This window comes from Poecile atricapillus, chromosome 5 (assembly GCF_030490865.1).
Source record: "Poecile atricapillus isolate bPoeAtr1 chromosome 5, bPoeAtr1.hap1, whole genome shotgun sequence".
In the NCBI taxonomy this organism is placed as follows: domain Eukaryota; kingdom Metazoa; phylum Chordata; class Aves; order Passeriformes; family Paridae; genus Poecile; species Poecile atricapillus.
This window is the reverse complement of record NC_081253.1, coordinates 6353423-6368136: the sequence shown is the minus strand read 5'-3', so window position 1 is coordinate 6368136 and position 14714 is coordinate 6353423. Positions and strand designations below refer to the sequence as shown.

General features: G+C 42.1%; 1 protein-coding gene across 1 annotated transcript; it reads right to left on the bottom strand.

Moving 5' to 3' along the window:
• Positions 1-946: 946 nt before the first annotated feature.
• MCM6 (minichromosome maintenance complex component 6) lies at positions 947-14244 on the bottom strand. The gene is made up of 17 exons (XM_058840493.1): positions 14094-14244; positions 13096-13242; positions 12434-12544; positions 11710-11959; positions 10887-11052; positions 10658-10803; positions 9635-9785; positions 9093-9234; positions 8670-8811; positions 8421-8528; positions 7683-7838; positions 6515-6643; positions 5519-5680; positions 4316-4451; positions 3880-4047; positions 2853-2992; positions 947-2231 (listed from the first exon to the last, which is right to left on the bottom strand). The coding sequence occupies exons 1-17, from the start codon at positions 14204-14206 to the stop codon at positions 2118-2120; spliced, it is 2481 nt and encodes an 826-aa protein (XP_058696476.1). The 5' UTR covers positions 14207-14244; the 3' UTR covers positions 947-2117.
• Between the last annotated feature and the right edge of the window lie 470 nt (positions 14245-14714).

Below are 14714 nucleotides of genomic sequence, written 5' to 3'. Positions count from 1 at the left end.
GGAAATCTGAGATGTGGCACCTCACCCAGCTGGAAAAGTGACTCGTGTGAATTCAAGCAGAAGCAACAGTGTGCTTCCTCCTGCCCAATAATATCCAGGAATCTGTGTCTCATCTCTTTGCTTTCCAAAGTACTTCCTCCTTCAGCCCTGAAAACGCTGCTCTCCCAGCAGGGTGGCACATTCAGGTCACCCACCTGAAGGGTGCTGCTGAAGGGCAGAGCTAACTCGACTCTTCTGCATTCCAATACAGCAAAACTGAAGAGCTGAGAACGTTTTTAAACCAACTAAACACAAAATTCTACATACCTATGAAATGTAGAATGTATGAAATGTTGGGTCTATCTCAGAATTCATTTCCTTTAATAACAAAAATTTTGTCTAAAGTGTACCTGCAATCATCTGGGCAAGTTATTGCTGTCAAGCAATATTATCTTGAAGTTACAGCAGAGGACATCCCTCAACATTTGCTGCTACTCAAACCTTAGCCAGGGATTGTAATAATTTCTGTACTTTGACCCTATTTGACTCCCAGATGATTTTTTTTTTCCTGAAGAGCTCTCTATAACATTCTTCTGAGTGCTCTGAACAAGTTACCTCCACTCTGATGTCTGAATAGCAAGTTTGAACATTAACTTTACAGCACCACCTGGTGCTTACTTTTCAGAAGAGCTGCATTAACTCAGAGAAAACCCCTTTCCTACAGAGCTGGAGAAAGAAGCAGAAAAAAATACTTTATCCTACATGAAGAGTAATTATTTTCAAACAAAGAGTGAGAGAAGGGGAGGGGGAAAAACATAGTGAAGACCAAACATCTTTCTATCATTATTTTGAAAGTAAAGGAAAAATAAAGAATAACATGAAGGTGGTGTTGCAGGTGAGTGGCTATTTTTAATGAAATGTAGTATTTGCCAAAATGTGGTTTATGAAAGAAATGAGTGGAGAAGTTACTGCAGCTGGAATTAGTGCCCAGTGATGGGCTAGTATTGATGACAAGTATTTATGATTCTCTCCACTCCTTAGACAGAACTTTAATGATATGCTTAGTTAGACCAAGGTGTAACTCTCCAAAGGTGGGAGAGACTAACAGGAAAAGAATATTGTCTTACAAACCAGCTCCACTTCTGAGCCTCCTTCAGAAACAGTTATTTCACACTACTTCTAAATAAAATGTGTAACTTTGATACCTTTCATGCATTACAAATGTTTCTTAGGTGCTGGTATCCAGTCAACAAGACAAATATTCAGGTATTTTTAATTCTTAATAGATTATTTAATAATCAAGTAGTTGAGAGTAAAAAACTGAGAACAGAAATCCAAGCAAAGTTTTCTTATAGAAAGATCTACAAACAGGTTTACAAATATAGTCTTAAAAATCCCTCACAAATGGTGGCAGTTTTCAATTCACTTACAAGTCAAGACATTCACCAAGGTTGGGGTTTCTGCCCTGCTGACTTAAAGCCTTGCTTTGGACTTGGCTATTTGCAATTTGCTACTTGACATACGTAACAGGAGCCTGCACAGTTTTAGTCCATCTAAAAAGAAAGAGAAGCAATTGGTTTCTCATTGTATTTACAGGAAGTTAAAAAAATTTCATAGAGAGCATCTGTCATCCAGGAAATTTGCTCTTCCTTAAGACATTAAACAGTGAGATCACTATTTTTTTCAGCCTCAAATTACAGCACAGAAAACAGCAATCTCACATGTAAGTAACAACAACTCCACTCCCAAACATTTAATGAGCTTTTATCTGTGTTAATAAGAAAAACAGTAAAAACCTATAGCATAAAACATCTACTAAAGAAGAAAAATGTAAAATTAATCTTATTTAAAACAGAAACATCTACATAGCTTGGTGATGAAAAAAGCTATTGGATGATTCTCCTCTGCATCCAGATGATGGCACTGAAATTCAGAGCTAACAGTGGAACTAATGTACATGTGTCATGTCTTTAAGAACTTTCCAGATATGCTCAGTATAAATGAGAAATCACATATTACTGACCACACTCTGGCACAGTCATCTGAATTTAAGGAATTAGCCATATAGCAACCCCTGCAAGAAAAGAATGCATTTTCTAACTTGTAACCAGTCAGCTCTACAATGCCACTGTCAGCCCTCAGTCCTCCAGCAGATAGTTTGGGTTGACAACCAGATATGGATCATCATCAAAAGTCTCCTCTTCTTTGGATCCTCTCAGTCCTGTCTGGGACAGTTCGATCAGAATGTGGTCCTGCAACAGACAGAGATTTGTGTCAAAACAAGGGCAGAGAAGTTCATTTGTACTCTTTGAAGGGCATTTTCGTATTGGTAGGGCCTCTTATTAATTAACCCTTTTAATTGTGTACTCCCTCTAACAGATTCTTAACAGCATTTAGTGGAAATCACTGCTATGTTGTATTCTTTCTGGGAACTTTTCAGCCTAGTGCTTTCCAACCTAATGGGTTTGTGTCTTTAAAAGTGAAAAGTAGCGTATTTTGTCATACCTTCTCCTCCAAACTGCCCACATACCCCTCTGACTAAAGGCTATCCATTGAACAGAAGTGTTAATTGTATTTTTGTATCCTAACGTATAACTAATACTATAGAAATACAGAAAAATACCACACTTCTATAGAATAGCACTTTGAACTTTTACTTATACACATCTCTAATTTATTACAGTGTTTTTTCTGTAATTACTGTAACAGGTGTTAAACAAAGAAGGCATATATACTACATCAGTCAATATAATGGAAGAAGAAAACAGATTTCTCCTTACAGGAATGTATTTTATTAAAAATGAAACATATTTAATATATAAGTTACAACCCTGTACAAGTTAAAATCACTATCCACACATCTCTATACATACATAATGTGTAAGTCGGTGAATGACCCTCTCTATGATCTTCTTTTTATTTATTAGCTCTTCTTCGGATTCAATTTCAGATTCGATTTCCTTTAGATACCAATTAATGAGTTCACTCCTCTTTAGTGCTGCCTCGTCCTCTTCTGCAGAGAAAATAACTTGCATAAATACAGCAGCAGTAAACTACCACATAAACCACAGGAGAAAAGGATTTATACATTAACATTCACAATGCTGAAGAGAGAAACACACTTTTTAAGATGTTTAGGAAATGTCAGACTTAAGGGTTTTTTTTCTTAAAGCACTGTATTTTGCACAGGAGGGTATTGTGTCATGGTTTAATTGGAGATAATTAGATTGAGAATGGAAGCTTAAAGTTTTGTGCTTTCAAGTGGCTTCCAAACTCCATCAGCCCTCAGCTTCAAGAAAAACCAGTTCCAAGGACCCACACACCTTTCCTCTAAGTAAGGGCTAAAGAAACACCACTGTCAGACAAAGCCAGGAGTCATCCTTCCACACGTACTCAGCATTTGAACAGACATTGTCATCTCCACAACCTTCCAAAAGCTTTGTAGCTTTAGTATCTGCTATGAGACAACTGCTGCATTTCATTGCAGGAGTAGCCTCATTGCAACTGAAATATTTTAGCTTCTGAAGAACTAATCCAGCCATTTGCTTAATGGCTGTGGTTGCCAGCATGCATTAAAGCTCCTGCTCCAGTTTTCACTGCTGCAGACTCTTCTAGCTTTGTTACACTATTGTGTGCTACATACAAATCCTCTTCTGGCTTTGCTCTGCTGACATGCTGCTGCTCAGCTTAATGGGTTTTGATAAATGACTACGGTAACAGAGCTAAAAATTCCAAGAAGTCACCAGATGTAGTATTGTCATATGAGCATAGGTCTACACCTGATCTGTGAAATTTGTTGTTCCAACACAAGAGAAAATCCCATGTACAACAGCAAGAAATGCACTAGTAATTGCTCCCTGAACTCAGGGTCTGCCTTCTTTGCAATTAAGAAATTCTTACCTTCCTCTGCTTTCCTGAGGTGCAGCACCAGGAGATTAGAAATTCGTCGGTACTCAGAGAAGCCCAGCCTGAGGGAAGCTTTGGGTGCAGCATCCTTGCTCACATCCTCAGAATGGCCATTGATCCCATTCACAAGACCATTGACCCCAGCTGGAGCTTCTGCCTCACCTGTTTGGACACATGCCCACGTTTAAAGCTGCAATATCTTTTAGCTATTTAATACTCTGAACCACTGAAAAGCCTTGCATTGACCAACCAGGTGAGTTGCTGAAGGAGGCTGAAGAAGCAAGAGAGTTAAGAACCGAAGTCCAGATTAGTAGAGCTCATTAGATAAGAAACAGATGAGAAACTGAAGAGAAGCACATGCTCAATCAAGGTAAGCTGTAAAGACTGGAAGGACTTTCCCCTTTGAAAAATTTCTCTGTAAGGAATTTACCATTGACTCCATCTTGATCCTCTCGATCCTCCATTTGCTGTTCATCATCTTGGTCTAGATTGACATCAGGAGTCTCAACTCTAATGATGGACTTATTTAAAAGCCTGAAAGCTTCCTTCACATGTTTTGGATGAACCTGAGGAAGATTTGAAAAAACATATATTAAATAGGCACAGGAGCTCTTCTAGTTTTCCAACAGCTCCAGAAACTCATCTCTGACTCTGACAAAGGGATTTTCTACGCATCTCACCTAATTAAGCAGTAAAGACTGCAAGTTGAATTATATCCCATCACAAGTACTCCAAGGTCATGCAAGGTTATGGAGGGAAAAGCAGCCTGATTAATCTTTCAGGGCTTAGCAATCATGTGGAGTCGATAAAATTTTTACTAAGCCAAGAACATTTGGGGGAAAGATCAGTGGAGCAAGAAACATGAAAGAAATTAGTCTGAACAGAGACAATATGAAAGAAAGAGAGATGTAATTAATGATACTATCCTCCAGAACTGAAAAGCAAAAGCTGGAAAAATCCTCTGTAGCTGAGCCATAAACTAAAAGCTATCTGTTTTTAATAAGCCGAATTTAATTTAAAAGACCCCAAAGAGTGTCCTTACACAACCAGTGAGCAAAGTTCCATCCCTGCATGTGTCACATAGCCTCTAATCAACATTTCAAAAGGCCTGCTGGGTTTGAAAGCAGGGACTAGAGGGGCAGTAATCACACTAGAGTTAACAGCCAGAACACAACGTGCTTTTCAGCAGCGGCTGATGTGAGCAGGAGCTCAGATCACAGATACAGGTCCTCCTGGGGAGGTCCAGATACTTTGATGAACTTTGGCTTTTTTAGATTGTAAATGGAAGAGAGCCAAGAGATTACACGTGAAAGAACAGGAAAGAAACTGCCAACAGCCCTGGCTGACAGTAGTAGGTGACTGCCACGATTTGAGGGGTGGGAGGCTGAGAGTGCTGACACAGCTGTGATACAAAATCATGCAAGTTCTCAGTTTGGACCAACTGACCTCAGTTTTACAAGTCATCCCTTAAAAACAGTGTTTCTGGTAGACAGACTCAGACTGAGTATGACCATGACCCCAAGTTCTCCTCCTCACCCACAGGACTACATCCAATATCACAGTCAAATAGCAAATGCAGAACTGCCACACATTTCCATGAGCATTTCCCAAGCTTCCATCAAGCCCCTGATACCTCATCACAGCAGTGCATGCGGGCCATGGCCTCAGACAAGCGGATCATGCTCTCCAGCTGCCTCACTGTGATCCTCCAGGATGACTTGCTCACTCCAGAGCCATCGCGCTGCCGCAGCCGCTTGTACTGCTCCACTATGAAGTCCTCAGACTCCTTGGATATCTGTGTGGCATCAGAGTGACAGGAGTTCCAGTGGTCAGGGTATTATAAAGCATTTTCTTCTTGCATTAGATCCTTTGCTGTATTGGCTACTGCTTTTATCTGAAATATTCTATGCTATACACGTACTCTATGAAAGTATAATGACAATCACATTAAGTTGAAATTATGTTGTAATAATGATTACACTTATCAATGATAATGACATTACAGTAAGTACATAGCATTAATTATTTCACAGCAGATCTTTTTATAATTTTTATTTTTCTGTTCCACTGACTTGTTTCCAGGCATAATTTGTGTCTGTCCCTACTAGACTGTTCTGTTTATAGACTTATGAAAAATCCAACACACAGCCCCATCCAAGCTGCTACCTGGATAGACCCAAAAAAAATCTGTAGTTAGAATGGTTTCTCATGTTCTGTACCTGACTAAACAGCAAAGAAATAGGCACAATACCCTTTTAAAATAAAGACACACAAACTGTTTAAGCAGTAAGTCAGTAAAATACAAAATCTCTGCAGCAGCCATGCTGATTAACCCATGCCTGTGAGCTACAAGAAGACCATGAAGTGACCCCTCAATTGTTCTAGACCAAGGTTAAGAACTGCCATGGACTATAACAACTGGACTGGCTGGGTTTCTGGAGTTTATGAGTACCAGACTCCAAAATACAATCTGTTTCTAGGTAATAACTTGAGTTCATGTCTCTTTTCTTGAGAAAACACTATCCCAAGTGTCTTGGCATTTGCTCGAGAAAAGTCTACTGCAGAGTGGCTGTTCTTTTGGACCTCCTCAGAACAACTATTCCACAGTTTACTTAAAAAGTAAAATTACCTTTGGTTTAAACTGTCTTGCAAAGAGCAGATATCTTCGGATATCATCCAAGGAATAGACACGGTCAACAGACTCTTCCACTCGGGAATGCAGATCCACGATGCGCCGGGCAATGGCGTAATCTACCACCTGGGATATTGGAGCTCTGTCAGGATCACTTGCACAGCATCAGCCAAAGAGCAAAACAACAGCTCTGTTCTTCCTTCCCATACCCCCTGCTCACTTGGAACCCTCAGGGCAGAGCTAGCCTTTCCAGTAGCCAAACTCTCTGCCAGGAGGTCCAGGAGAATGCCCTGGGGGTTTTTAATACAAGGAAACACAGCAGAGAAGGGATAAAAGGCAGTTTTAGGATTTATAACCTCTTGGAACTCTCCTGGGTTACGAGTTAGCCAGAGAACAGGCAGAAAGCAGCACTTTCCAGCGTGGGAACTTTCTTCCTTTTCAGCCTGCTCTGTTTCTCTCACCAGTCCCTTCTCAATTAGATAATCACTCTGAGCAGAACAGTGGCTGAACCAACATTAATCTCAGGATCTCATGCGTTCCCAAGGCAAATGCCACATAGACAGGTGGCAGCAGTCTCAGCCTTAGTGACCAGCCATTTGTAAAAATGACTAATGGTGTTAAGTTTGCAGGTCAAACCACTACAGGATGAAAAGACAGTATCCTTGTATTCAGCAGAGCATGTTCAAATTTGTACTGCAAGCTTTTAGCTGCACAGACAGCAGAAAAGCAGGAGCAAGACACTCTCATGAGATTTGCTTCACTCAAAACTGCAGAGGGCCACCAAATTGGTCAGAGGGCAGGAGAACACGATGTATGAGAGACCAGAAGAGCCAGGACTGTTCAGCTTGAAAGGAAAGCAACTGCTTCACTGGCTAGCGTAGATGTGATGAAGCCAAATAGATCTTGGATAAGAGGTAACCCACATGAACTGAACCATGAGAAATTCTGATTAGATATAACAGTTGTTATTTTTTGAACAAATGAGAGTTGTGACACATTGCAGGGGCCTGAAGAGACTGCAGAATCTCCATCCTTGGAGATACTCAAAACTCAACAGGTCAGGTCTTGGCAAACTGTTCTCAATGATCTGTTTGAGTGCACAGTTAGATTAGAGACCTCCAGGATCTTTTCTGACACAAACTATTCTGTAATTCCTTGAAATTACCTCATTACATTCATCTACAAGGATGAAGAAGAGATCAAAGCGGGACATGATGGGAGCTGACAGGTTGATATTTTGTTTCAGTGACTTGGATCTGTCATATCGGCCACCAACTGGGTTTGCTGCAGCTAAAATGGAAGTCCTGGCATTCAGAGTAGCCTGACAGTGGAGAAAAAAATAAAAATAAATTAAAATATATTTTAAAAAAACTGTATCTGCGACCATTTCCTAAACCAACTCATTGCAACCCAAATAGGTCAGCATAATGTCTTTCAGATGGAGTTCAATGAAGGTATTACAACAATCACTCCTCAAAAGCATCCAAACTCCACTAACAAGCCCTTTCTAACCAGGTCTCTGCCCTGAGACACAGTTTGATCAACACTGAAACACTGCCACACTCTTGCCAATAATAGTGAAACAAGCTCTTAAAATTGCTTTCACAAGATCCTGTTTTTCTACAAACACACACCATTCTGTAACCTTTTTTTGGGTTACTTCAAGGTTAGGCTTTTCCCATTTTCTGTTTCCTATCCACTACTACCTCTTTTTACCTCTCAGTAACATTTCTGACTTTCTTTGGGTATGTGCCACAAAACCTTTGCAACAAGCAATCCCTGTCCTGCCACAGTGAGGCGGCTGCAGAGGTGACATGAAGATGTGGCAGGTGAAGCTACACCAGTACACGTAACAAACATTGAGGTGATGCTACAGACTACAGAGAGGAGGAGTGCAAGCTACCTTCACTCCAGCTTTAGTAATGGATATTGTCTGCTGTTCCATTGCCTCATGAATGGCTACTTGATCCCGCACGTCCATCTTGTCAAATTCATCAATGCAACAAACCCCCTGCAGCGGAAGAATGAAAATAAGTGAGCCAGATTCAATCACTTTTGGAACAAAAAAGCATCACTAAGACCATTTAGGGCTCTCTGTCATTAGTCAAACTCATTCCAGGGATGCAGGAACCTCTCCCCTTCCCAGACTCACGTTATCTGCCAGCATCAGTGCTCCAGCCTCAATGACAAATTCGTGGGACTCTTCATCTTTCACCACAGCTGCTGTCAGACCCGCGGCACTGGAGGCTTTGCCACTGGTGTACACAGCACGAGGACTGAACTCATCCACGTGCCTGTGGAAAAGAGTAATAAAACCTCCAGTATTTTATCTATGATATTTTTAATTGTGCAATTATGTTTTATTTTTAATATTTAATGTCCTTTGAAAATATTTGGAAATTCGTAAGTTGAGTTTGCTTTAGCCCTGTTCAAATACTTCTGCCACATCCACACAATCTCTGGGAAATATTCTCAAGTATTTTACTTCCCTTTCCTATGTTTAACACAGAAAAAGTGCACATTTATAGCTCTAGTCACAACTGGACAATATTTAAATACTGAGTCTTAATCTTACTTTAGAAACTGACTCTTGGCTGTACTTGGATCACCAACAATACAAACATTGATGTCCCCACGCAATGAAGTGCCTTCTGAAGTGATCTTGGGAACTCCTCCAAAGAGCATCAGCAGGACTCCACGTTTTACTTCATCATTACCTGCCCCAGAAAAGACATTCAACTAAACATCCAAAGAAAACACCACAATTTTCCTATTTAAAAAAAACTTCATCCCACTAGAATTTTAGAGCATTTGGGCATATCCACTCGGAACTCACCTGTTTGCTAAATATCCACTAAAACCTGTAGGGTTCAGTAGCAGAACACCTGACATCAAACCCAACCCTTTAGATTGGGCTTGCAGGCCTTAATGATTTAAACACCACAAATACTCAAAAAACAGATTTTCCTCTTCTAGCACAACCAGTGCTGAGGGGGAGAGTTTGTGGTAGCTGGCACAGGGCTTCGAACCTTTCCCAAAAACTACAGAAACAGCAAAAGGAATTAATATTTACACAAGTGCAATCTTCTGTCTTTGAGGCCACAAATGGATTCTTACCATGGACAGTGGGGAAGAGGCTGGTGCACAGATTATGGTAAAGGTTCTTATCTTGGCTCATTTCAAAAACCTTTTCCCACTCTTTCACAGACATTTGGTTTTTAATGCTTTCTGCAGTCTGTTCTTCATCTCGGAGCTCTTTTCCACCAAACTAAACCAAGGAAATAAAACAGCAATAAAAGTAATAACAGAGTCATTAATGAATGTGAGTACTGCAGACAGCAGAAAAACTTGCTCTGAAATCTAGATGGGAGGAACACATTCTGAAAAGCTGTCCTTAGGCTAAATAACCTCATCACCTTGTAGCTTTAAAAACCAATAGCCAATTTCCTTGCAGGCAAAATCAATGGTGCAACTTCAGTTAGTGAGCAAATCCCAAGTGAGCTGCTTGTAGAGAGATTAAAAAAAGAATAAAACCAATATGACTTCCTTTGACTAAAATTGTCTTTGTAAGCATTCTAACTGGAACTTCCAAGGTCTTTTGCTGCTCTGAAATGAGGGCCAGAAACTTCTACTCCCAGAACATACCAGATACCCTTTTTATGCTATATGATGGTGATGCTGTTAGCAGAATGATAATTACAGTACAATGCCAAAACCCACATGTAGTCAGTATTACTTGTGCTACAGTAGCATTCCAAGATGTCACTTGATAAACCAGAGGGAACAAAAAGGACCCCTGTTTTTCCTGTGACAAAATACAGCAATAGGATTTCCTGGAAGAAAAGGAAATGCTGCAAAAATGGATGAAAGCTGAATGGAAATACATGTGCCAGTTAACTGTGTAGAACCAACTGTAACATTGGCAAATAACCACACCTGTGAAAAATGCTATGAGCAACAAAAACAAGAAAAGAACCTTGCTATATAAATTCAATGAGCATATAGACAGTCAAACCAACACAGAAAGGTGGCACTCACACAAACTTATAGCTTTACCCATTCCTGCTCCCTAATTTGAGGGAAAACCATACAGAACAGAAATCACCAACAACTTTAAATCCCCTTTCTCCACAGACTCACCCGTGGATTTGTCGGTGCAACGTAACAAGCCAGAAAGACGAGCTTATAGGAGAGCTCCCGGACCCCGAGGGCGCGCAGCCCCCGGATGCCTTCGCTTTCGTAGCCCTCTGTCCCTGTCACCCGCGAGCTGGTTTCTGCACGCAACCCTGCCGGTGAAACAGGAGTCAGGACAGCAGCTCCCAGCACGAGCGGGAAGGACACCTCATGGAGGTCATGAGTAGCAACAAACCTGGTGTGGAGAGCTGGGACACATCAGGCACGACAATCAGTGAGCCGGTGAAGTCACATTTATCACCTGCCTGGGCAGACTCCACAGCCTCTGCGCGCAGGATCACCTCCACGCTGCGCGGAATGCTGCCGCGCGGCAGCTCGCCCTGCGTCTCCTGGATGCGCACCTGGCAGGGAGAGAAGCTTCAACACTGAGCACGTCACCAGGTATGAAACTGCTTCAAAAGCTACACTGCTAATAGATGTGCTAAACAGAATCAGACTGCTGCCATCCACGTCAGTCCCTCTTACAATACAACAAACTGCCAAAAATCCCTTCACTAATCAGCATCTAAGGAGTCCTAGAGCAGGTTAGAGGATGTATGAGGGCCACGGTGACAATTATGAAAAGTAACCTGAAAATTTCAGTTAATGTGGCTGACATAAAATACAATTGTGGGATGTGAAGTGCTGAGGATTTGGGAGAGTAGCCTGGAAGAGCAAAACTCTGCAGATATCAGTAAGCAACTCTTTTCATACTTGTATAAAGCAGCTACACATGATGTACTGGCAACATGAGACTAACTCTGGCTTGAATATGTGAGGTTTCAGTGGCTTACTTAGGCAATAAATGTCACACAGCAAAACCAATAATTTCTCATTCTTAAACATAAGTCTTCCAGACCCAGAAAGAAACCTTTTGCAAAAAGTGCCTTTTCTTGAGGTCTTTTCTTGACATTGACATAAAAAAAATTAACCATCTTCAATGTGTAGAAGTACAAACACCTTCCAAATACCACAGGAACATTATTGCTTGTCATCACCCTCCAACATCACCCCTGTACCTTTTGGAAATCAACAAATCTCGATTTGTTTGTGTCCAGCAGGAATCTCCTTCTGTTGGCACAGACTGGGTTTCTGCAGATGTTAGGCAGGGTGTATTTGAATTGCTGCTCCACATCCTTGATCACTGTCTGGCAGTCGAGGCACAGGAAGGTTCCACTGACCAGCTCTGGATGGACGGGGTGGCTACGAACCACCTGCCCACTGATGCGCAGCAGGGAGCCAATTTTTGCTGAAGTCAGTTCTCGAATTCTATTTAAAACAGAAATTCAGAAGGATTAAATTACTGAGTTGACAATTTTAGGCCCAGGGTACTAAGATACAATATAGTGTCACTCTGACTAAAGAACTGCTGAAACAAACAAAAGAAACAAGCTTACTACAATATATTCTCATTGTATGATTTTACATAAACTGTTAGATTAATACTAAAGGTAAACTAATGCAAAAATTACATCACTGATATTTAAAAAGCAATACACGCTAAATTTTTTTTTAACTAAAGAGGTTACACTTGTTTGTGAAATATGATGAATTTAAGTATCTGAAAAGTATATGAAAAACTGTGTCAAAGAATCTCCTGCATAAGATCAGGAAACTTTGTTATAAGTGTACTGGCCAACAGCACACTTCACACTACATAACTAAAACATTTTCAGCATGCTTTGACACATTTTTCCCTGGTAGTAAAACAGCTCAAGTTTCTGGAATTACTAATAATCTTACTTGTGTCTGGTAGGCAGGTCCTGGAATGCAACATAAAAGTCTTTGTTTGCAGGAACATTTCCGTGGTCTCTGGCAAAAGTCTTTGTGGCTCGACACAGGTATGGATAAACCCTGAAATATGGGGAAAAAACTTCAAATTTTAGAGAAGCTATCAAATGTCTTCCCTGCTTTAGATTACATAAAGGCTTGTATCAGATTTTCAGGTTCTGGCTTTTAATGCTATGTTGTATAACCCACAAAAGACTCTAAATATGACTGTGAGACAAATGTGATATGACTGCATAATAATGTTATTTGCACAATTGCACTGTTGTTTGATAATAGATTTTTTTGAAGTCTCATTTTATGACACTTTTATCCTTATGTTAAGAAATGTATCTTCAAAATAAGTAACCAACTCAATAAAATATTGTCAGAGCATGAAATTTTAGTTTATTCTGTATTCTCATACTGACCACGTACTTTACCACAATATATGCAATTACCTGGTTAACTCATGGTTTCCAGAGGGGAATCTACAGAGAATTTTTTTTTAGCCAGTAAAAAAATAAAATCTTAAAAAATAAGCCTCTAATTTTCCTACATAAAAGCAAGATATTGTGGGCCTGAGACTCCAGCAAAGCTCAGTTTTAACTGAAAAAAAAACCCACTCTACATTTTACCTGTAAAATTCCTCCTGAATAGTGGTAGAGAACTGCTGATTAAACTGCTCCAAATCTGCAAAGCTGACGATCAATGTGTTCCGCTCTGGCCGGATCAGTTCTTCAGCATCTCGCAAGTACTTGACCTCCCCATCACTGTTTTGGAACCTGAAAGTGACTCAGGAAAACGTTTCACAGTCACATACCAGGCAGCAATTAAATATTTCTGAATTCAGGAGAAAAGACAGAGTAAAGGATCACTCACATTCAGGCATCCCACAGTCCCTAGCAAAGCCCTTTTCCAACAATGTTTCTTATTCCACCCCCTTGCTTTATCTGCCCTATCCACACTCTAGCACAGGCACACCAGGTTTACATTTCATAAGGCAGGAGAGTTGTCCCAGTACCAGACAAAATTGCTCTGCACCAGCAAACAAGGTTTTGTTTCCTCTGGGTGATGTTAATGGTTTCCTTATTAGATGCGGAAGGGCCCCTCAGGAGGCAACACGCAGGGAGCCAGATGTAATAATGTGTATATTAAATAAGCAGCAGAAAGTGTTTTCAACACAGCTGTGACAAAACTTTCTTAAAAAGGACCAAATGCACCTAAAAAATCATGTAATCATAGAATGGTTTGGTTTAGAAGGAATTTTATGATCATCTCGTTTCAAGCCCCTGCCATGGGGAGGGACACCTTCCACTAGACCAGGCTGCCCAAAGCCACATCCAACCTGGTCTTGTTCACTTCCTGGACATCCCAAGTCCTCTGGGCAAAGCTTCCGCGGAAACTCTCCGAGAAGTTCTTTGCCTACCAAGAGAACAGCGTGCTGCCTTCCTACAGGTTCCTCCCGGCAGAGCCTGAGACCACAGCAGAGCTTCTCCAGCTGAACGTCAAGGGGAGGGGGCACCAGGCCCTGACAGGATCTTGCCAAATGGCGGCCCCTCCGTGAGGCGCTGCCGGCCCGCCACCCGCTGTCGGCCGTGCCCGCCCGCCGCCAGGCCCGGCCCCCGGCACTCACTCCTCTAGAAAGTCCAAGAACAACTTCTGGCACTTCTCGGCCACTTCATCGCGGATCTGCTGGTGCTGCGGCGCCGCGCCCGCGCCCCCCGCCGCCGCCACTGCCAGATCCATCCCGATCGCTGCCGCTGCTCCGCCCGGCCCCACAGCGGTTCGCGCCACGCCGCACACCACGTGGGCTGCGCGCCCGCCGCGCCGGCCAATCAGCGGCCGCTGTGAGGCAGAGCCCCGCCCCCCACGGTCGTTTTCGCGCCAAAGACGAGGCGCGGGCGGGGCCGGGGATGGGCTCTGAGGAAGAGGCGGGGGAAGCGCCGGGCAAAGCGCCGGGCAGAGAGCCGGGCAGAGAGCCGGGCAGCAACGCCCCGGGCTGCGCTGCCAGGGACAGCGAGCGGGGCCGGCTGTGGGTTTGTCGGCGAACTGCTCAATGCTGAGGACGGCTTAGAGCTGTGCCAGAGCTGCACAGTGTTTCCCATTGAGAAACAGAGGCAAAGAATGTCAAAGGGTTCTAAGGGACCTTAAAGATCATCTAGTCCCAACCAACCTGCCATGTGAGGGATACCTCCCACTCGAACATGTCTTATCTCCAACCTGGTATTGAAACTGTCAGGGATGGGGAATCCAC